Source organism: Helianthus annuus, chromosome 4 (genome assembly GCF_002127325.2).
Source record: "Helianthus annuus cultivar XRQ/B chromosome 4, HanXRQr2.0-SUNRISE, whole genome shotgun sequence".
Taxonomy (NCBI): Eukaryota; Viridiplantae; Streptophyta; class Magnoliopsida; order Asterales; family Asteraceae; genus Helianthus; species Helianthus annuus.
This window is the reverse complement of record NC_035436.2, coordinates 55,212,866-55,236,197: the sequence shown is the minus strand read 5'-3', so window position 1 is coordinate 55,236,197 and position 23,332 is coordinate 55,212,866. Positions and strand designations below refer to the sequence as shown.

Sequence of the window (23,332 nt, the reverse complement as noted above, 5' to 3'; positions counted from 1 at the left end):
AATAATAATATTTCTCTATATGGACCATTCAAGATAAAACACAACCCAATCAATCCAAGAATACGTAAGCGGGTCGATATTAAGTACCTTAGTGACAAATTCTAATTAACTAACTATACGGACAAAACATTGACATCACAACGAAGTGATCCTTCTTGTATATTTTCTTTACTAACTCCCAAATATCTCACCACCCTTTGTAACTCTGCATTATATTGTGCAGCTTCAATCTATGTTTCCATATTAGGTTCAAAAACTTTTTCAAGCAAAGCCACCTCTGCTCTATTCAAATCAACCTGCTCCAAAAGATAAACAATATATTTTAGCACCAATCATGAATATTATATTACCATTTTCATAAAATAAAGGCATGATTCTTGTCACAATATTCGCTACCAAGAAAAATCGATTAATCGCGTGAGATTAAATGACGATTCGTCATCTACACAGTATATAAGGAAGCAAAAGTAAACAATAAAAGAATAATATGTCAGGTCCACTACTAAAAATATACTAAAGCTAATAACTGCAGATGGCCAGATGCCACAAAAAACTAAATATATTAATGATATTAGGGATTTAAAGAAGAAAATTTTGACCCATCAAGGGGTAAACATAGATTTGGGTATGAATGAACCATGTACTATCGGTGGCCTCACAACCCTATAGCATGTAGCTGATGGGCCAACATATTGTTCAGGTGAAAGAGACTGAATTGTTGAATAAATTGGACATGCAGATATTTATGAAAGTACAAAATATCAGTCATTTAACTCATTTAAATTTTAAAACACATAACTGAGGAGTAGGTGATGGTCAACAGTAGTGTGATATAAAATAAAGTAACTATAACCTGTAACAAGTGCTTTCATGCCAAGCTTGAATATGTAATTTATAGTTCCTAGAAGGATTATAACTTATAAACATACAGTTTTACAACAGAACTATAAATAATCGCAGATAGAGGTACCTGTTATGATATTCCTTTTAAAGAACCCATCAAGTTTGTGTTTAAGTTGATAATTCAACTTCCGTGTTTTTGACTACGTATCCATAAACAAAATATATAAATTGCAAAAGTCAAACATCTCACTCACAAGGGCATCTTTTTTGTAGCCACTTCTTATGTTTCCAGCATCATCAATAAAATCATGAGAATTACTCAAGTGTGGATCATCTGACCCTCGCTATTGGAACCCTCCAAGCAACGACCACATGTTAGACTCACTGTAATTTGTCACATGTTTAAGCAATCTCACAAATAAAAAAAAACATCAAATTAGTCCATCTCCCCTTTGTGTGACTCTAAAAATAAATGCAATACATATATATCCAGGCAATAAGTTTTTGTTATTGAACAGTACCTTCAAAGTCGACACAACCCTAACAATGTGTGAAGCCAAATCAATCTGCATCTTAGAGGAAGAAACCCAAACAGGAGATATTAACAACAACAACAACAATAAAGAAAACTAAACCCACTTTAAGCTTCGAAATCACCAACTAAATTCATTTTATCCACAGGCGAAAAGAAAAAACAAAAATTAAGCAAATTAAACCTTTAGTACAATGTAAGGAGGAACCATCGACTGAGATTTCCCTGATGAATTAGAGCACATTGGAGGTTTTAGGGTTTTGGGTGAACTGAAGTTGAAAAAAAAACCTAACTTTTCAGTAGAGAGGGAGAGGGAGAAGTAAGGATGGTGATGAGAGAGCGAAAATGATTCTCCACCCATTTGGGTATCCATCAGAAAATCTGATAAGAACCCTTCCATGTCAAACAGAGAAGGCGATGTGAAATCTTGCACCACAAACTCCTCCGATCAATGGAGAGTAACGAGAGAGGGTGAGGCTGAATGACATTCGAATATCTGAATTTGAGAGAGAGAACCAAGAAAGAGAAGGGCGTGTTTGAATTTTGAATTGGGATTAGGGTTTTCAAAACTTGTTTGAAGCGGGAGGATCCAAGAAAGATAAGAGCGTGTTTGAATTTTGAATTGGGAATTTCGAAGTGTTTGAAACGTGAGGATATAAAGTCATCTTTAAAACTTTTCATGTTTAGAGTAAGTTTGGTCTTTAATCACTTCTAAGACATTATTTATTTTTATATTTAATTCACACGTCAATATGGACCAACACAAACACCGAAACGTCAACAAAAATGTGTAGGTTGTCATGTTATCTTTGTATTTTTTTAAACAATATAGTTTATAAGATATGTCAAGAATACATAAAAAAATATAAGTTAGTTGTGGATGGGTGAATTGTAACTAATTATCTATAATTTTGTTAAAACCTCAGAGATTTAAATGTAATAAGTTTAGGGACTAAAAAATAAATAGTGTTTAAAAGACCAAACTACCCTCATTTTAGGGGTCTTTCTATAAATAAAGGGGGGGAAGTTCTTATTTTTTGGGTATTTTAAAATACCCCTCACTCATGCTTTATAATATAGTATAGATATTACCTATAATTATGTTAAATATCAAGGATTTAAATGTAATAGATTGAGGGACTAAAAAATAATTATGGTTTAAAAGACCACTTTACCCTCATTTTAGGGGTTTATTTATAAATAAGGGGGGAAGAAGTTCTTAACTTTTGGGAATCCCTCCCTCATGCATTATAATATAGTATAGATAGTCGGACGTTTTAGTGAGTGTAGTAGGTTTTCCAAGCAAGAGGCGGCTTGCTTGAAGGACAAGGCTCAGGGACTATATATAGATTACGACACCTCACTTGGAGGGTGTGCATTTTGTGAGCCACCACCCTGGGGGAGCTCACCCGGGGTGGATTATCTTGTATGTTCTTATCAAATCAATCAAATATCTTTATTCCAATCCTTAAAGTTTCGATCTTTCTTGTTTATTATCTATTGTTCTTGGCTCGAATCACCCGTCTCACTATTTTTCACCGAACCGAGACTGAAATTGGATCGTTTCGGACCTATCAATTCTACACAAGATTCTTCATCAAAATCACACGAACACTTAAACTATTTCATGAAAACCAACTGTTTTTGGGCCTCTTGAAGGTGTTTTCCACGCAATGGGTTATGCGACTTGTTATGGAGCATCATCGGCCTCAAATCTTACAGATTTTCACAGTTTTTAAACAAAATCTAAGGAAATATCACACTCTTATACCAGATCCGACGAAATTTCACCTAGTTTCCGGCTCAGATCTGATGAACATCACATATTACAACTGGCTTTTGACTCTCCTTCAACTTTTCTACAAAACAATAATGAAATCGGACTCAAACTGGCTATTAACTCATTTCTTAGTCAAAAGCCGGCTTGAAAACTGATTTTCACCGAAAAACGAGCCAATTAACGGGTTCAAACATGAAACTCACCATAAACAGTTCGTCGGTTTGAGATGGGGTGGTTCCCAGCCGACTGAACGAGCTGGATTGGTACGTTTCCGTTGTTTAACGCGTCGTTACACCGTCTCCGTTAACCCGAAACTTGGAAACTGTCACAAAACTTCACTCACTGATCGCCTGTCCGGATGGCCATCCGATCGGATGACCATCCGTCCAGATGATCTGATTATCATGACACTTGTTTGTTTTACAGGACACCATGATCACAACGTTTGAGACTTAAACAATTTGCAAACTATACCCATTGATCGAATGACCATCCAATCGACTGGTCATCCGTCCGGATAACCATACGCTCAGGTATTCAGTCAGACACTTTATCTTGATTATAGCACCATTCGACACTTTGTTCCCAACCGGGTCAGCTCTTAGAGGACTTATGCTCTGTTCCCCGCACGCAGGCTGATCCAACGCTCCCTTTGATCCAATTAAACTGTGTTTGGTTATTAGCTGTGGCAACCCGAAATCTCAAGGTCCTTTCCCTACGCATCAGTTGTCTGGCAATCCTGTTTTAGCAAATCATTTTATGTTGTATTATGTGCACCATTTAGGTATTGTTATGTTGGTTGATGAACAACATTAAGAGTCATTTATTTTTCATCTTGTACTCGATGAAGAATGATAGTTCATCGTCATCTTGTCTTCGACGAAGCATATGCTTCGCCGTCATCTTCTATTCGAGGAAGAATGGTAGTTCTTCATCACCTTGTGTCTGACGAAGTATATTGTTCGCCAAGATGGGCTTCAGCCCAAGAAAAACCTGGTCAGGGCCAGGCCTTGTTCGCATAATAAACTTACACACGGTTGTGTGATTTCTCAAACCCTAGCCCTCTCCTCCTATACATGCTCGAAGACAGCCTACTCAAAATCGAAGCCCCCTTATTCATCCCAGCTTATCATTCCTATTTGGTAACACATATCTCTTGGCTAGTTATCATTCTTTTAATTGAGTTCTTGTTGTGGTAATTGAGCATGTATGTGAATTAGGTTAAAAGCATACTAGGGTTGTTTATATGTGAGTCTGACAATTTCCATGTATGACACTAGTCGATATCATTGTTTGAATGATACAAGAGAACTAGGGACTTCATTGATAATTAGTGTTAAATGAAATAGGGATGTTTAGGCCGAATGGGAGACGAATTGGTTACACTTAATATGAATTGATGATGAACACAATTGTACGGTTTAATCCCAGGATAATCCCGTGATGTAATGATGTTTGTGTTAGTCTGTGTAATACGTGGTACTTAATTGCTGATTCGTCATAAGGAATGAGATATAGGACTCAATACTAGCAAACTCTAAATGTGATTTAGAATAACTTGTGACACTGAGATACGGCATAGAATTGTTTAATGCTTTGCATAGGGTGATCGATAATGGTGATGATTGTTCAAGGGAATGGTTTTTGCATTTGATGTATAAAGATTGAATTAATTTGAATAATGTTCACGGATTGAATGAATGATTATTGTGGCACAAATTGTTGATGAACGTGTATCACGATGTAACTATTAACTAATGATTAGGGTTAGTGATCATGATAACCTGTTGAGGAGGTACAGCGACGAAGCTCACGACGAAGAACCATGTTCGATGAAGATTGATCTTCGTCGTCTGAGGTGACGAACTATGGGATCTTCGTCGAAGTCATTTTTGACGAAGAATGAACCTTCGTCGCTTGATACTTTGTCGTGTAAGAAAATGAGTTGAACAGTGGGTACCTATGTTGATGATGATGATGATGATAGATACTTGTGTGGGTATATGATCCTTGTTGCATGTCAATGAGAATAAGAAAACTTGGTTCGATTAGTATGTATGGCAAACTCACCTATTATGTTATGTGATACTTTGTGACATTCACATGAGATGTGAACTTGTGTTAGAAATGTGTATTTACTACCTGATATACTGTGATCTTGTGAGAGATGTAAACTATGCAAAAGTAATGACTTGTTTAATTGTGAAATTGATGTTGATTGGTAACCACGGTAGGGTTTGGTTGACCAACTTGGAACGGGTAAAGTAACTTAATAATCCGAGCAAATCTAAGGTGAGTCTACTGCTCTTTTTCTAAGCATGCGTCCCGGGGAGGGACATTTGGTAAACATTCCGAGGAGGAATGTCGGGTTGTTGGGTTTGACTGGAATGTAAAACTTGGGATGTTGGTTAATACACTCGTATCTATCACTTAAGTCTATTCTACCGATTTGTTCCCAAGAGATATTGAAATGGTCTATTTTGAGATTCCTGGAATAGTCTCAGAATGAGGGTACCCTGACCCCTTGGAGGTCTTATTTGGTGTTTCGTATCCCACAATAGCCACAATTTATGTGACTATGTTACTCGCATTGTTAATAATCCATGTATCTTCATCTTTAGCGATTCTGAAATCCAAGCAGATTATAGAACTCAAATACCAAAAAGCTCATGAAGCTGCTTCAACATACATTCAACAGTTAAACGGAGAGATGTTAACAGTTGAGAAGCTTGAACCATATGTAGAGAACTACTGGATCATGGCAGGAAGTGGCAGCCCCCAATTCATCATTGCTTGCTCGGCGACAACCACTGCCTCTGGGGTAATATGTGCTTTAACCACTATCTTGCACATCTTTACTGTTGGTTGGTCAATTTCAGAATATACGTTTGACGACTGTGGTTCAGCTTATGGCAAGTCAACGCAGTGGATTCTCATAGTACAATTTATCGGAGTCCTACTTGGTACAGTTGCACCACTTTCTAGATGTTTTGCATCATTAAGCTTTAAGGTGTCCATCGAAAGCCTTCGGAACCATATTAAGGTTTGTAAAGTAGAAAGCTATTGGACTCAGAAGTTATCTGATTGGAAAGATAGTTGCATTCCATTTCCATTTCGTAGCCACAAACGCATGGTGGTCATTAAGAATATGAAAAGCCTAATTCTGAATTTTTCTATAAAACTTCAGAAAGGAGTTGTGGTAGTATGCAAGGTAATTGCGTTGAACCCATTTTTCTTTACGATATGTGTCTTGTATTGTCTGCGATGTTTGAATTGGTTATTACAACTCGTCTTTTGTTCATCGGGCAACAAAACAAACGACTTGAAAGGAATCAACTATGTTTTGCAACTTGAAAATGATAAGGAGCTTGCTGAGAGAACACTGAAAGGTCTTTCTAAATCTTTTAAGCAATTGATCCGGAGGAGTGAAAAGAAACAACCCAAAAATCTCATGAATCTTATTAAGACCAAAACTACTAAAGGTTTTCAAGGAGTTAGAATGTTCGGCAACAACGATCATCATGTTCAATGTTCATCATCAAAAGTAGAATGTCGTGATTGCTGGAGCTTAGCGGTTGTAACCTTAGCAACCATTGTGCTTACTCTTCGCATGATAAAAAACATGGAAGTTGATAGCTTGTTGAAAAGTGTGAGGGAAGGTCTTGACTATGTGACACTTGTGGAGAAAAACCTCAATGCTACACCTGAATATGTAAGCATTCAAAAGGTGGCTAAAAGGTTGTGGGAAGAAGTTGATGTCTACCACATATGGTTGGGAATCAAGTTGAAAGATGTTGCTCCCCAAGTAACTACAAGTGCTTGTCAAGAGGACGCAACATTGCAAATTGTTCGGTTTTTCTTAGGAAAAGCCAAAAACAAGATTAACGAAGGTGTGGAAAGTAAGAACGGTGATTCTAAGTTCACGGCTATTTGTGCCAACTCGATGTCTCATATCACTGAAACAATCATCGGCGATCACAATGAAAGCCAAAAGAAATCATTTGATGAATTGATATCATCACGGATTGCTGACATACTGGCTGCATGTCTCACCAACTTACCCCAAGTCATAGCAATGGAATGCCACACAGATGTCATAGAGAAAAGGGAGGCATGTGTCAAAGCTGCAGCCCAACTTCTAGGTGAGACTAAGGAGATTGTCAAAACCCTTCAAGGCCCATCTATGGAAGTTCCAAGTCTAAAACGAGAAGACTTGCCAGTTATTGACAAATGGCATGCAGAACCCTAACTTTCTAGTAATGAAGTAAGTTAATTTAGATTTCCCACTATATTTACTTCCTACTATACATGTATAGTTGTATTAACACATGATTATTTGCTCATTCACGTGCAGAGCTAATGTTATTTTCATGGGCCACACCTTTACCCTTCAATGTATATCCAAAGGGATCGAGGTCGAATTAATATGCTTGTTTAAAAAGTATGATGTTTTTTGGTTTCTAGTTAATGTGTGAAGTACTTAGTTATGTAAATGGTACCCCTTCCTAGCTTACTTGTAAGACATATGTTTCTCGTTTCAATGTATTTGAGTTTTGGTGTGGTTTTGAAGCATTCTCCTATTAGCATATCTCTTGTTCATATGATCATCGTGTTTAGGAGTTATGTGAATTATGAGAGAGCAAAAGGAGGCCAAAAATACGATTATATAAGATGATACTTTGATATGTAGATCAGTTGTGTTAATATGTAATGAAAAACATGTATATAATACCTGTTACAGCAGATATGCCAGCAGATTATCCAGTGATTGATGCAGACATCGATGTAGACATGATAGTCAACTTGATCTGGTTCCCATGTAGGATGTATGTTACTGATGGTGATTACCAAATTCACAGGGTTATGAATTCATGGTTAGTGGAGAGAGAGAGGATGTCGAAAGTTATGTGGTGTTATGATTTATCTAACCTAAAACCCTCTCTACTCATCTCCTTAAATATACCCAAGGGAAAACCTTGCTAGTTAATAAGGGTAAATCGGTCTATCAACAATTACCAACTAATATATTATAAGGTTTTAACATATTTTGATATTATAAAGCATTTCTGAAGGATACCGGCAAAATTTAAGTAATTGCAATATTTTATGCTTATGGTACGACAACTTAATGGGGTTAATAAATGGGCACAATGGTCTTTTAACATGGGTTAAATGAATTTTTAAATATAAATTAACAATTGAAGTGTTCTTAAATAGAATTAAATTGATAAAATAAATGTAGACAAAATGATAATAAAAAAGAATTCGAAGAGTTGCCTGCATTGTTTCCTAACAATGGAATTTAATTTCAACAAATCAGCTGAAGAGTTGCGATCTTGATGCTTGCTTATATTTAAACCCTTCCCTAAGTCACGCAAACCTGAGAATATGGGTTCTCATTATTTCCCATTTCTTCTCCTAAACTAATAATCCAACTTCGTACTTCCATTGTCCCTTCACCCCTCTCTCATTTTATAATGTTGAGCATCATGCATCTGTCTGATGTCCTACATTCACTTATTCACTCAACATCAACCAATGATGAACACCAACAGTCTTGCACCATATAACACCACGAGATCATGGTAACTACTCAATCTCTACTGATTTATTGATTCATCATAATAACATGATATATCTTACATTACTTTAAATGGTTTTTACAATATTCTTGTTATGGTTTTTAAAATCCCAAGGTCCGTTAGCGATGATTTGCTGCGGAGGTACGTGTTTTTTTGCAAGCAAAAGTTGCATACAGGAACTGTTATCTACTTATCTACTTCAGATAGTAACACGGATTGGAGTGCTAATGTGAATGGAAATTATGGATGGAAAATGTTGGCTTTAAAAGATTGTGTTGAGATATCGAAACGTCATCTGGATTCGGATACTTTCATGCTTTTCGCAACCAAGGTTGTTTAAATCGGTTTCGCCTGAATAGTTTATCAACCGATGGTCCACGTGGTTCTTTTTGTGTGATAAAGTCGTTTTTTCTCTTAAAAAACAGGCTATTGCAACCAATATTTGCTACTAAACGCACATTAGCGACAAATTTGCAACCAAGAATTAAAACGATTGCAAAATTAGCTAATGCTTGCGACCAAAAACGATAATTGTTCTGTTGTATAACTAGCGAAGATGAAACCCAAATTATTGTCACTAAAAGCACTAACAAAATGTCCACTGGTCGCAAAGTAGTAGCAAGTTGATTTACGCATGAAGGTTTTAGCGACAATTTTTGAGTTATGAATGTCATCTTACCCTTTACTTTATTCTTCATCTATTGTTTGGACAACAATGGGACTCAAATTTGGTAGAAGCAAGGTAACATCATAAGATTAAGATTTGGTGAGCACCGGAAGCCGTTTTTTCGTAATTAACCGTGAGTTTATAGTGTACGAGAGACGAGAAACAACGGGTGTTGAACTCTGGTAAATGATCAATGAATGGATTGTACTTATTTTTCGTTATAATTTTTTTTGGGTGAATTTATATATTAATATCATTTCACACGAAAAAGGGGCAATTACAAAGCAATAACAGGTAGTCGGGCAACAAGTTGCGCCGCCACCCCCTTTTGAATAGAAAAACCAATTCTACTAAATACAAAGTTTGAAACCTTTAGAAACGAAGAATTACTATTAACGACTTTTTGAACCCGATTCAAAAGTCGCACAGCGTCAGGAGCGAGACCACTAAAGGTATCAAACGCAAACGGGACAAACACATGTTGATTCTCTAGGCAGGCTTTCTCATGTTTTGCCACTTTGCTCTCCTCTGCCTTGAGCACCGCTTGCCCTACGACAAAGCCCTTGTCCTTGAGCCCGACAAGGGGGAGACTCCAGTTAAATCTACACAAGCGTGTTTCTCCCCTTCCCATCCAAACACAAGGATGTCCGCCGGGCATAAAGTGGACCTCCCCTCTAAGGGGTCAGTCAGGAAATTTACTGGAGCCTCCTTTTTGGCAGAGATCCTGGCCCGCTTAAGAACATCACATAACACATCTCTCACCCAATCATGCCGATATTTAAACCCTGGTAGCTCTTTACAGTGGATCGCGTGCTCGCCGAAAGAATCTAAACACGCTTTGCGGCATACCGGACATGGCTCGTCAACTGGGAACAAAGGAATCATCAGTCGGTATCTAAGGATAGCACGGTATTCCACAGCCGACATGTGTTGCCCCAAGCCTTCAATAGGTGCGACAGACAGAAAATCCTGAGCATGTGGGGCACGTAGACATTCAAACACAGCTCTTTGCTGAGGGGATAAAACAAACTTCTCTTCAAACCTCTTGACAATTTCGCCATATAAGGCATTCGCCAGAATTTTCTGGGATTTAGGAGGGGCGGTGTCTTTAATGTAGAAACCGCCAATATCAAGGTCGGGAAGAGAACTATGCAAAAGGTCCAACGCACTCCTGTAATCGGAGTCTAAAACATCCCCACCACATTCTCGGAGTATGTGGTCTTGTAAACCCCAAGATTGGGCCCCTGAAGCCACGAAAGCATATGAAGAGGCATCCTCGGCCATACAAATCCCTAAGCCTCCGAACCGAGTTGGGAGAGAAGCCAACATCCACTAAGGCACCTCCACAAACAACAATACCCTCTAATGCTCCCCGGAGGCCTTCATAAAAAATAGAGACAACTCCCCCGACCAAAGAAGGTTGACATGTTCGAAGACCAAACAGTAATTTAGCAACACCCATACAAGAACGAAGCAAGAGGAACTCGCTCTGAGGGTCCCGTAGGCGTTTAAGGCACCTCATCAGCTTGACTGCACAGCTCGCTCTTTTAAGAGCTATACTACTAATAAACTCTGCATCACGACTAACGGCACCCCCTGGAGTTTCACACCCAGCACCGGCCTCCCAATCTCCCGAGGGAATAAGCCCTCCTGAACCTTTACACCATTGTAGGTTGGCAAGAAAACTTCAGTTTTCTTTATATTAAGTTGAAGCCCTAAGGAAGGACCCTCAGCTCTGATGATATCTAAAGCATTAGCCACTTGGGTGGCATCTCCAATAAGCGTTCCGTCATCTAGGTACCAGGCGTAAAATAGAAGTTTGCAGCGATCCCTTATTCGGTGAACAAGGGGGTGTAGAACAAGGGCAAAAAGGAGGGGCCCCAAGGGGTCCCCCTGCTGAACGCCAGTAGTAGACCAAATAAACTCATCCCCCACATATAATCTAGCTGGTTGACAATATAAAAAATCGACCCACGTATAAATAGAAGGACACCTTTTTCTTACCTCGTAGAGTAGTGCTGTCCTATCAACCAAATTAAAAGCGTTCGAAAAATCAATAGTAAGCATAGCAAGAGACCCATCTTGGTGGTACTCATTAAGGAACCTATTCGCACTATGAAGAACGGCCTCTGCCCCACACGGAATCCCTACCCCAAACTGGAAATCGCCAAGGTATTTGGCCATCTCCTTCCCAACACCTTTCATGGCCACCTTGGAGATCACCCTCCTCCAAATCGACCCAACAACGATAGGCCTAATCCCATTATCCGGTTTGAGAAGAGGTGTAAGAGGAGCAGAAGCAACAAACTCCGCCAGACTCCTCGGGCACCTCCCCCCAAGCACAAATTAACCATAGCTGAAGTAGCCCTAAGTAGGCTATCAGCAATCACAGACCCCCTCCCCACAAAAAGCATCTAAAAGATGTTGGGCCCTTAAGCCGTCTCTCCCACACGACGTACCTTTGAGGAAAGATTTAATACACCCGAGCACACAATCGGGTTCCACCACAAGAGGAGACTCAGAAGGCAAGGAGGCAGGCATGGAAGGAGGGGGCATACATGGGTGTGATGCGTGTCAGTGTGTATATAATTTAGGTGTATATTTTAAACCTTTTTACACTTTTAGCCAAGTTTTAAATTTATAAACACGATATTCACTAACACTAAACACACATATGGGCAAGTGCACCCATCGTGGACGTAGTATAGTGTTGGTAAGATACCGAGGTCGTCCAAGGACACAAGAGCTTTTAGTACCGGTTTATCCTCAACGTCTAATCAAATCAAAATGTTAGAAAAAGATTTTTAAACTAAAAAAAAAATAAAACTAACTAAAATGCTGAAAAAGAAAATAAAAGTAAAAACAGATAGACAAGATGAATCACTTGGATCCGACTCGTGTGTAGTGTAACCTTTGATTATTTTCGCACTTTTGCACTTGTTTAAGAGATTATCTTAGTTATTGTAGTAGGCCCCTCTTTTGAAGGTGACGTTACTCTCAACCCAGTAGTTTGAGTCAGCAAGGATACAATCCTAAAGGGTCGGATTATTGAAAGATAATTAATTAAGTTATTAATGCATAATGTGGTAGGCCCCTCTTTTGAAGGCGACGTTACCCTCAGCTAAGTAGTATGAGTCAGCAGGGATACAGTCCTAAGTAGTTGGGTTAAAGTTTTAATAGTAGTTTAACTTATGAGGGGATCAAAGAGTTTGGACCCCCGCCATCCAATACCGGTAAGTATTGTAGGAGGTCCTACTAAATTTGACTCAGGTCCTTTGCAGGATCTATACACTGAACAATGGCAAGACTCTTACCAAACCGTTCCCTTAACCCCCGACCAGGTAGCCAACATACCTCCATATAGACTGTGGAGATATGAATGGTGAAAATCTTTTATTTTATATAGACAGTAAAATAATGCCAAGACACCACGGACAAACGATAAGGAAGAATCACCTTCAACATAAGAAACTAGTAATTAAAGTCATTAATACAAAACCAATTAAAAAGTGCAAAAGATTAAAAAATAAAAAGTATTACACTAAACACTTGTCTTCACCAAGTGATGTAAGAGACTTAGGCAAACATGGCCTTTGATTGTCAAGAACTCTTACGATCAATCTTGGATCCCGAGACGACTCACACACTCTATGATGGACAATGGATGATGGTGGTGGATGATGGTGTTGTGATGATGGTGGGTGGTGGATGAAGTGTGAGAGAGGTGGTGTGCCAAGGGATGAGTTGCAAGAGCTCCAAGCACTCCTATTTATAGGCTGAACAGAAGCTTGGGCATGGCCCCCGTGTCCAACTGTCTCTCTCTCTTCATTAATTGTAATTGCAATAAATGCGCCTGCAGATAGCTGACCACGCCCCCGTGTCCGCTGAGCACGACCCCGTGTGCAGAAGCATATCTGTACTATCAAGATTCGCCTGGATTTTGCGAATCTTTTAGTTGACCACGGCCCCGTGTCCGCTGAGCACGACCCCGTGGTGGGCAATAGAAGCTTCTACAACTTTGTCTTTTCTGCTGACACTTGGGCACGCCCCGTGCTCACTGAGCATGGGGCGTGTTCAGTCTTCTGCCTTCTTGTTTTTGCTTGGGAAGATGCTGTCGGGGGGTCGGGCATGTCACGTTTGTTCCTTTTCTTGTATTTATGTTAGATTTAGCTGCCTTTTTGCTCCTTTTGTTCATTTGAGCTCATTTAATCCTGAAAATACAAAAGGAAGACAAAAGCATACTTTTTCCAACATTAGTACTAAAAAAGGGTTAGTTTTATGCCACATTTGATGTAATTTATATGTTGCATTTTGTGCACATCAGGTGCTTAGCCACTAAAGCCTCCAGAGTATTCTTATTGAGAGGGGCGACCCCCGAGGAGCATAAAACCTTAACCGCTGCAGTGAAATGACCATCAGCAACCTTACGTAAACATTGTTTCACATTGGTCCACCCACACTCATTATCAATCTCAGTGCCCTTTTTGATTCCATTTGTAACCCCCTCACGGGTTGATCAAACAACGACTGGACAAGAGTGGCAAAACCCTCACGATCACCCCATTGAGCCAAAGACCGCTGGATGCTAAGGCATTAGCCCGTCTTCCTATTGCCCAACCTCTTGTCCTGACGACCAGCAGGCTTGAACACCCGCAAGGTGCAACGTGGTAATATCAAAAGTCGAACCCATGCCTCAACAGAATCAGGCACAGCAACCACCTTGTCCAAAGCTTCAGTTAAGACTTGGGCAAAAGCCATACGACAACTAAGGGGGATACTCTTAACAGTCTTGATGGGGAGAGAGAAAACACGGTTAAGTAAAGCAATATCTACACCCAACTCTTTCTGACGTGGTATCAACGTTTTCAATACCGGGTCTAGTGATGCCAACAATAAAACCTAATTCATCTCTCTCACATGGCACAAACCGAATAACCTTATCCTCATGGTGGCATGCCCGACTGAAAGCATGAGGGCACATACACTCACCACATAACCATTGTCCGGACACCCTCAAAGCTTCACAAACAGAGGTAAAAAGATTAAGATCGTCAGCAATTGCACATCTCAAAGAATCTTTCCTCTCGTCTGAGCCCAAATGGTGACTCTTGATATGTGCCATTAACCTTGGGAATCCCTTAGCCCCCACCCAGCCATCGGGGCAACAATGAAAGCGCCGGAAATGACAAGGCAAGAAACCGCTACCATTAGAACCAACCATAACAAAACTAAGTAAGCGAAGTCGACACTTAAATAATGTCGCGTACGCCACCTAGGGCTGACAATTTTACACGAATACACGACACGAACCTACACGAAGTTAACAGGTATCGTGTATGGCCTTAACAGGTATCGTGTACCAAACAGGTAGACACGAGATTACCTGTTAATTTTCATGTATAAACAGGTTAAATACCTGTTTACCTGTTAATACCCGTTAGTACACGATAAGAAATTGAAATAAATAAAACTCATCAGCCATGTGGGTGTGGGTTCCTTAATTCCTTTCTATTTTCATTCCTCATTCAATTCGAAAAAAATAAAACCCTAAACTTCCTCGGTAACTCTCAGATAGCATGTTGTGTTCGTGTTAACAGATATTAACAGGTAATTTTCATGTATAACAGTCGAACAGTCATGTTAACAGGTAATTTTCGTGTATATCGTGTCGTGTTTGAAAAAAAGGACACGATAAGTTATCGTGTCGTGTTCGTGTATGGGATTTCGTGTATCGTGTCTTATCGTGTCGTGTCTTATCGTGTACGGGTATACACGATATGCCCGCCCTAACGCCACCACCAAAAAAGAAAACCCAACCCAAAAGGAAACGCAGCTAATGGGTCAAAAGGTAATTGATCCGCTACGCTAAAAAAACCCTGAAAAATCACCTAGGCATTTCGTCGAACACCTTGCGTGCGAAGAAGAAAAACATATCTAACAATGGACTAACAGGGCTGGAAATGTAAGGAACTGAAGCATTCATTCACACAGGCATCAGGACATATAAGATCAAACACAAATAACAAAATCACCCACTGGCGCATTTCATCGAACACCTCATAGGCATATGCAAAGTGTAACACCTCGAAATTTTGTGTCCAATAATGTGTTGACACGTGTCATGAGTTTACACGTGGCATTTAATATTAAATAAAGGACTAAAGTTGACAAACCTTGAAAGAATGTAAATTCGAGGGTTAAAAATGTCAACGAGGGGTAAATATACTGTATAGTAACCCTAAATGATGCTCGTACCTTCAAACGAATGAATCATGGATCGTACGGAGCGAAATGCGGAAGAAAGTGAGAGATTACAAACTACAGGGATTAAATGTGTCAACATGTTTAATTTATACCTCTGAGTGACCATTTGACGAACCCGAGACTTTGTAACAGTAAAATACGCTCACTAGAATATACGATATGAATTTCGCGAAGTTCCGTTTTAAAACGAGAAAGTTATGATCAAATTCGTATGTGAGGGGTTAAAAGCGTCAACAATAAAAGTTAAGGCTTTTCGGATAGTAATTAAACTAACCGGGGACTTAACAATGCGGGTAAAAGTCTCGAGGCCCTTAAGTGTAAATAATCGAGGGCCAAATCGCAAAGTTACCCCTTCGAAACCGAAAGGTCAGGTTAATGATTACAAAAGATATGAAAATCTTGAAAATCAAGCCTAATGCGGGCCGCGTGAAGGATATGAGTGATTTAATGCGGGCCGCGCGCCACCTGCAGATTTGTTTTCTGACTTAAAGATTCAGGCGGCCCGCGTCTGAGTTGCTTGAATCTTAATGCGGGCCGCGTGGAAGCCCCAGATGCAGTAAACTTGGGCAGATTCATTGTTTGAGCTTGTGAACGATCTTGGATGCATTAATTGAAGCATGGGCGCCCTCTACATGTCCTTTAGCACCCAGGGACACCTGCTGATCATCCATGAACCATTGTAGGGTGAGTTGTAATGATCTTATGCCAAAATTTTCACTATAAAAGGCAATGCATTGCACCAATGTTCAACACACCTCAAACCTTCTTTCTAGTTCATTTCTGGAGCTCTCAAGCATTCTTCTAACATCCCTAGTCGTGCACCAAGCTTCTGTAAGTATGCCTACCCTTTTGTGGCTTAGTTTTTGCATAGTTTAGCTTAAAAGTCAATCCGTCGTAATTAACGATTGACTTTGCGATAAATCACAAATGGTCCAGTGGTTTGTCGAATCAAAGGTAGTTATATGTTGGTAATCATGTGGGCTTTAAACCCCTAAAAGGGCACCCTCCGATTCCCACTCTAACTAGTCCGAATGTCGAGTCAAACGTGCTTAGAAGAAGTCAACAGAAATGCTATTTTGCAATTTCATGCATAATCAGTAATGTAGATGGTGTGTAACCTGTTTTAACACTCATAAAACATGATAATAAGTATATTAACTAGTCTAAGCTTGTTTGATCCGACCATTTACTGTTTTGACCCGGTTCGGAGCCGAAAGTCGCAAAACTTTGACTTTTGCTTTGACTTCAGTTCTGACCCGTTAAAGTATGATTTAGATATGCCTTAGGACTCTATTAGGACCAGGTTACATGATGGTATAACCCTCTATGACCGGTTCGTTGTTTGTCCGAGTCTTTTACACCTTTCCGTTAAATGCCTAAAAGTTGACCGTAACGCCCTTTTAATTTAAAACGAGAATTTCGGACATGTGAAAGGACCATAACCTTGGTTACTGATTTCTAAGCATGTCCCTAAAATTTCACGTCAATCCGAGGTCCAGAATAGGAGTTATGCTAATTAGCGCAAATTACGGAAACTTTAGTAATTAAATAGCGCAATTAGCATAACGCCTATCTAAACCCAGATTTCGACACCAAACCTTTACACACTGATGTAAAAAATATTTTGGAATTTTTAAAGATTTTTAATTATTTTAACCTGCTCATAACCTGCGGTTATGGCAACGGTTCGGTAAATACCGAATATACCCTTTTCGGCCATAACTTGAGTTCTACAAGGTCTTTTGACCCGATTCCAGTTTCTACTGATTTTAAATAATAAATAAAGTACTTTGGACTTTATAAACTGTTCGGGAAACTCAGATTTCCTATAGAACTCAGAAACCTCTTTTATAATCTTTAAAAAGACCGAAATACCCCTACGGGGCATAATATGAACTTAAACTCGTTACGGGCATTATGGAAGGTATCCTACTGATATCACAACCTCTTTAAAGCATATTGACTTAGGAAACCAGTGTAGGACTCTTACGGTTACCCGTTACGCCTTTTTGTGCGCACGGTTCGGCTTATGTAACTAGTTTACATAAACTAGCCGAAACGGGTCAAACCTTATTGTTTTGACCCCAAAATCCAGAGTGTGGTTATTATACCCATATAAAACAATTCTTCAAACTTGTTGGGTCCAAATCACATTCCATTCTTGGTTTTCGCCTTTCACGCGATTAAACCGTAATTATCCTTTGAAACTGACCGGTCTAAGCTACGGCTAAATTAAAGACCCGTTAGGATTCTAATAGGTTATTTTAAACCTTCGTTCCAGAATAGGAGACCAGTAAAAGCTATTTGCAATTTATTCGATTAAAAATTTATACTTGCAAAGGTAAATACTTTTAACTTATTTTCCGTTATACGGGCTTGGGTTACGGTATATAGCATACCGCTTGATCGGGCATCAAATTCTCCACCGTTGAGTGGGTAATTGAATAAATTTGATCGGCTCGTTTAAACAGTCTTGTTACTTAAAGCCTTTAGGGGGTTAATGACCATGTCCCGGATATCCTTGGCAGCATTTTACGAAATGGCCACGACCTTGACATCCGGGTGTAGGCGTACACCCGGCATTATGTCTATAATTATAAAAGTATAGCCGTTGGTTTACCGCCACAGTTTTATGCTATGTGGTGTGTCTATTGATCTTTAACCCGGACAAGATCCGGGCTACTAAACGCATAAGGAACATGTAATCCGTTCACAAGATTATAATTTAAATAATTCTCCCAAGTTATAAAAGAGTTTGTGCCTTGTGCATTCAAATAAATTTTTAAATAAACATTTTACAAAAGTGTCGATTGAATGTATTTACCAGTGTAAACTGACGTATTTTCCCAAAAAGACTAAATGCAGGTACTAAGCGCAATGGGCTGGATATTCTCCTTAGCATCATAAAGAGTCTCGCAAGCTTAAGATGCCTACGTCTGTTGAACAATACTTATATTTTATTTGATCCCCTGTGGATACTTTTCGACTATTCGTAATACATTGATATTACAAACAATGGTTGAAATATAATTATCTTTATGCTTCCGCTGTGCATTCATATATATTGTGTGGTTTGACTATATTGTTGCCAACTACGTCACGGTAATCCCCCACCGGGCCCACCGGTGAGACACGTGGAAATCGGGGCGTGACACAAAGATGCTAATAATTACTCTATGAAACTGATTTTGAATATGAAGAACGTGAATCAAACAAGAATTTGAATTGAGATTGAAGTTGAAATTGAAGCTGAAATTGAAATATAAATTGAAAATTGAAGCGATGTGGTGTGTTTAGTTGAAATATGTTGTGGGTTTTTTCAGAAAATGTGCTGAGGGGACGATTGTGAGAAGAATGTAGGGTGGAATTGAGAGATCATGGGTTGCATTTGTTATTTTTCATTGTCATAATAACCTATGTTATTTCATTTCCTATTGTTGCATTTGGCACTAAAGGAACATTCGACACTTGCGGTCGAAAGCACATCATCCGAATACTACTGGAAGGTAATTAAATTCTTTATCTTTAGGTAGTTATATTGGTATGAAAGTGGTACCATTGGCCTCATTGCCAAAAGAAATGACAGCAGAATATTCAATAAGAAATGATATTACAGCCCGTAATTAATCACAAGCACATCTGCTACGATTCGCCGATGCCTCACCATCTAGGCACCGAATCCCTGTACTACCACATCGATGGGTTCAAATCTTTAAATTAGATAATCCGATTCATTTTTTATAAGAAGCGTCAACAATATATAATTTATTTAAAGTTTAATATAAATTAAATTTTATATTTTGGAACATATAATTCGATTCAGTCAGTCTTACTTTACCATTATCTTTGTATTTGGTCTTTGTTTAAATTTTATTCACTATCATTTAGTAATTCTTATTTGTTTTTTTTTAATTTTAGTATTTAAAAACTTGGGATACGAATGAGCCAGTTTTCATCTTAGACACCTAGAGGTTTAACCATTTTAATTTAAAATGTGTTGATATAATTGTGATTCAATTGAATATATTATTATTTAAAGTCTCTTCTTGTCATTATACATGCATCCTAAGATATAGTGTTATATTTTTAACATTACATATTTCGATTTGTCTAAGTTAACCTGTGAAATAGTTATTAACTATTGTGTCCCTGTCGCATCGCGCGGGCTCCCCACTAGTATTATATAAATGATAACGATGGATACTATATTAAGTACATATAAATACTTATTTAATCTTACATTCTCCCACTTAGCCGAATAATCATTTATTATGAGTATTAGATTAGTTTGATCATAAGTTAATACTCATTTTAAATAGGCCACTTGTGCGCTCATTTCACACTTTCACCCTCTGTCATCCGACCACACGCACTCTCAAGCACTTTTCTCGATATTCAAGGCAAATCGTAAGTATTCTTCTCTTATTCTTGTACAACTTTCATCATTCATCGATTCTACACAAGATTCTTCATCAAAATCACATGAACGCTTAAACTTTTTCATTAAAAACCAACTGTTTTTGGGCCTCTTGAAGGTGTTTTCCACGCAATGGGTTGTACAAACTGTTGTGGAGCATCATCGGCCTCAAATCTAAAAGATTTTCACAGTTTTTAAACAAAATCTAAGGAAATATCACACTCTTGTACCAGATCCGACGAAATTTCACCTAGTTTCCGGCTCAGATCATATGAACATCACATATTACAACTGGCTTTTGACTCTCCTTCAACTTTTCTACAAAACAATAGTGAAATCAGACTCAAACTGGCTATTGACTCATTTCTTAGTCAAAAGCCGGCTTGAAAACTGATTTTCACTGAAAAGCGGGCCGCTTGACGGGTCCAAACATGAAACTCACCATAAACAGTTCGTCAGTTTGAGATGGGGTGGTTCCCAGCCAACTAAACGAGCTGGATTACGTTTCCGTTGTTTGACGCGTCGTTACACCGTCTCCGTTAACCCAAACTTGGAAACTGTCACAAAACTTCACTCACTGATCGCCTGTCCGGATGGCCATCCGGTCGGATGACCATCCGTCCAGATGATCTGATTATCATGACACTTGTTTGTTTTATAGGACACTATGATCACAACGTTTGAGACTTTAACAATTTGCAAACTATACCCACTGATCAAATTACCATCTGATCGATATGGCACGTTTGATCGAATGGCCATTCGACCGGATGACCATCCGATCGGATGACCATCCGCTCAGGTATTCAGTCAGACACTTTATCTCGATTTTAGCACCATTCGACACTCTGTTCCCAACCGGGTCAGCTCTTAGAGGACTTATGCTCTGTTCCCTGCACGCAGGCTGATCCAGCGCTCCCTTCGATCCAATTAAACTGTGTTTGGTTATTAGCACCCGCTGTGAGTATACTCGATCCCTTTTTGTTTTAAACACTTTTGATGCAACATGTATTCTATAAACATGACACTTGACACTTGAAACTTATTTGGAAACATACTCTATCCTCGTTAAACATGAAACTTGAAACTTGATACTTGAGACTTTTTATGCTATGTGAACGTTTAATCCTTGTGTGTAGTTCCGCCTTAACAATGATAGCGCTATAGGGGTAATGCACCTCCCCGTTAGTCTTTGGGGTATTGTTAGGATGAGACATTTAACCTCCCTTTAGTCTTTGGGAAAGGCATTTTAACGAATTGGAAACTTGGGCTATCACTTGGACGGCGTAAACTAGCATGGTGAAACTTGTTATATGTTTACATGACGGATATGAGTTTTTAAAACTATTATGCTACGTATTCAAACTTGTATGCTCGCCAACATTTTTGTTGATAGTATTTTAATACATGTTGCAGGTTGATAATAGCCGAGTAAATCAAGAATCAAGCTAGGATGATGCTTAGAAACACATCTTAGATAACTTAAGACAAATTTTAAATGTTGTTTGGATCTTACGTTGTTTTGATTGGATACTTTATGATGTGGTTGATGTTTTGAACAATTTATGAAATCTTGAATTAATTATTATTGAAACAATTTAGTGTTGTGGAATATCTTGAGCAATCTGAATGCTTAGTGTCTCGCCCCGATGTTTCTACCATCGGTTGGGGTGTGACAGTCGCTTCTAACACACACACACATATATATATATAATATATATAAACAAGTCGATAATATATATAATATATACACACATATATCATCCATTCACACATATATATACTATATATACAAGTCATACATATATAACTATATATATACACACATATCATAGATACTAATATTCATAACTATATTGACATTTATATTTATATATTATAGGAAGAAGATGATTAAAATTTGAAATATTACCGTTATATTAAGAGATGCGGTTCTAGAACCGCATCTTTTGCCTCTTAATTTTTTTTCAAAACAGCTATAATTACATAAGGACCACATATTTTGGCCCATGTTTTTTTCAAAACAAACATAAGATGCGGGTTAGAGAGGGGAACCCCATCTTTTGAAAACACCCATAGTATCTTTTGAGCATTTATGTATAGTTCCACCACGCTAGTAAGTTTGTTTTATTAGTTGAATTTAAACGTGATGTAATGCAAAATACATCTAGTTTCCATGTATAGTTTGTATAAATGTTATTATGTTTTGTGTGGTTTTGTATAGGTTTTTGCATTGTACTTAATCGATTGTGATATGCAGGGCTCCAAGAGAGATAGGAAGCTAAGATGGGCGAAAAAACGAGATAAATTGGAGAAAACAGAGCCCCGAACGAGTCGTAGTTGATTGAGCAGTGAAAGAACGAAGAATTTTGGGACAACACCTTATCGCGTCGCACGACAGGGAAAAGAAGACCCCCTCGCGTGACGTGAGGGGCTAGTTTGACCAGTTGACTTTTGGTGGTCTCGCGTGACGCGAGACTGAGAAGCAATACCCCTCGCACGACGCGAGGGGCCTTTATTAGCAGAAAAATACGAGTTGGGTATGTATCTAATGTGTTTTTAACCTAAATCAAACTCACAATCATTGTAACATTATCGAGGACGAAAAGAACCTGAACGAGGACGAATTTGGAGCTGCTAAGGACGATTTTAAGCATACAAAAGCGAATGGTTGAAGCTTTGGAGCATTCGGATCGAAGATTCTCGGGTTTCATACTCCAATTGTGGTTTGATAATAAAGTAAAAGACTTGGTTTTTATATTCTGATGTTCAATTGCATGCTTATTAACTTCACATGTTTCCTTGTTGAACGTCTTTCACTTATAGGTTCATGTTAGATCAATTACTGTGTGTTTTTGATTAATTTATGGTTTGCTAGACGTAGTATCCATAGGAGTTATAATCGTGAATTGAGTAGGTCTAGGTTTTCAACTAATCTTAATAGCCGTGAGGTTCGAGATTTTCAGTTCGTATAGGTTGTTAGATTGCTAGGGTCGGGGCCTTAGTAAGAAGATCTCCCTAGTTTCCCTATCGTCCTTACTTATTGAGTCAGAGGATTCCATAATTACCCTTGACTTTCGCGCTATGATGTAGATTGTTTTTTAGGGTACCTTATCATCAGAGTTGGAAAACCCGTGAGGGAATCCATGAAAAAACGGTAAATTAACAGCTCTTGGGGTTCTTTTAGGTTTCACCTTAAGAAGGGTTGAGGGTCCTTTAACCTTTGAGTTTAACATCCTAAGATCCC

The 23,332-nt window shown here is 38.7% G+C and overlaps 1 protein-coding gene and 1 long non-coding RNA gene across 5 annotated transcripts; one reads left to right on the top strand and one right to left on the bottom strand.

Annotated features, from left to right (window-relative positions):
* LOC110936452 lies at window positions 1-1,985 on the bottom strand. Of its 4 annotated transcripts, none has more exons than XR_002590028.2 (3): window positions 1,365-1,985; window positions 1,098-1,254; window positions 1-296 (listed from the first exon to the last, which is right to left on the bottom strand). It is a non-coding gene; the product is annotated as an uncharacterized LOC110936452 (long non-coding RNA). The 4 variants fall into 4 exon arrangements; XR_002590029.2 differs by lacking the exon at window positions 1-296 and having other exon boundaries at window positions 952-1,254; window positions 1,365-1,415; window positions 1,560-1,985; XR_004891111.1 differs by lacking the exon at window positions 1-296 and having other exon boundaries at window positions 952-1,254; window positions 1,365-1,409; window positions 1,560-1,985.
* Window positions 1,986-5,733: 3,748 nt separating this feature from the next.
* LOC110933422 lies at window positions 5,734-7,404 on the top strand. Its single transcript, XM_022176646.1, has one exon. The coding sequence runs from the start codon at window positions 5,734-5,736 to the stop codon at window positions 7,402-7,404; it is 1,671 nt and encodes a 556-aa protein (XP_022032338.1).
* The last annotated feature ends 15,928 nt before the right edge of the window (window positions 7,405-23,332 follow it).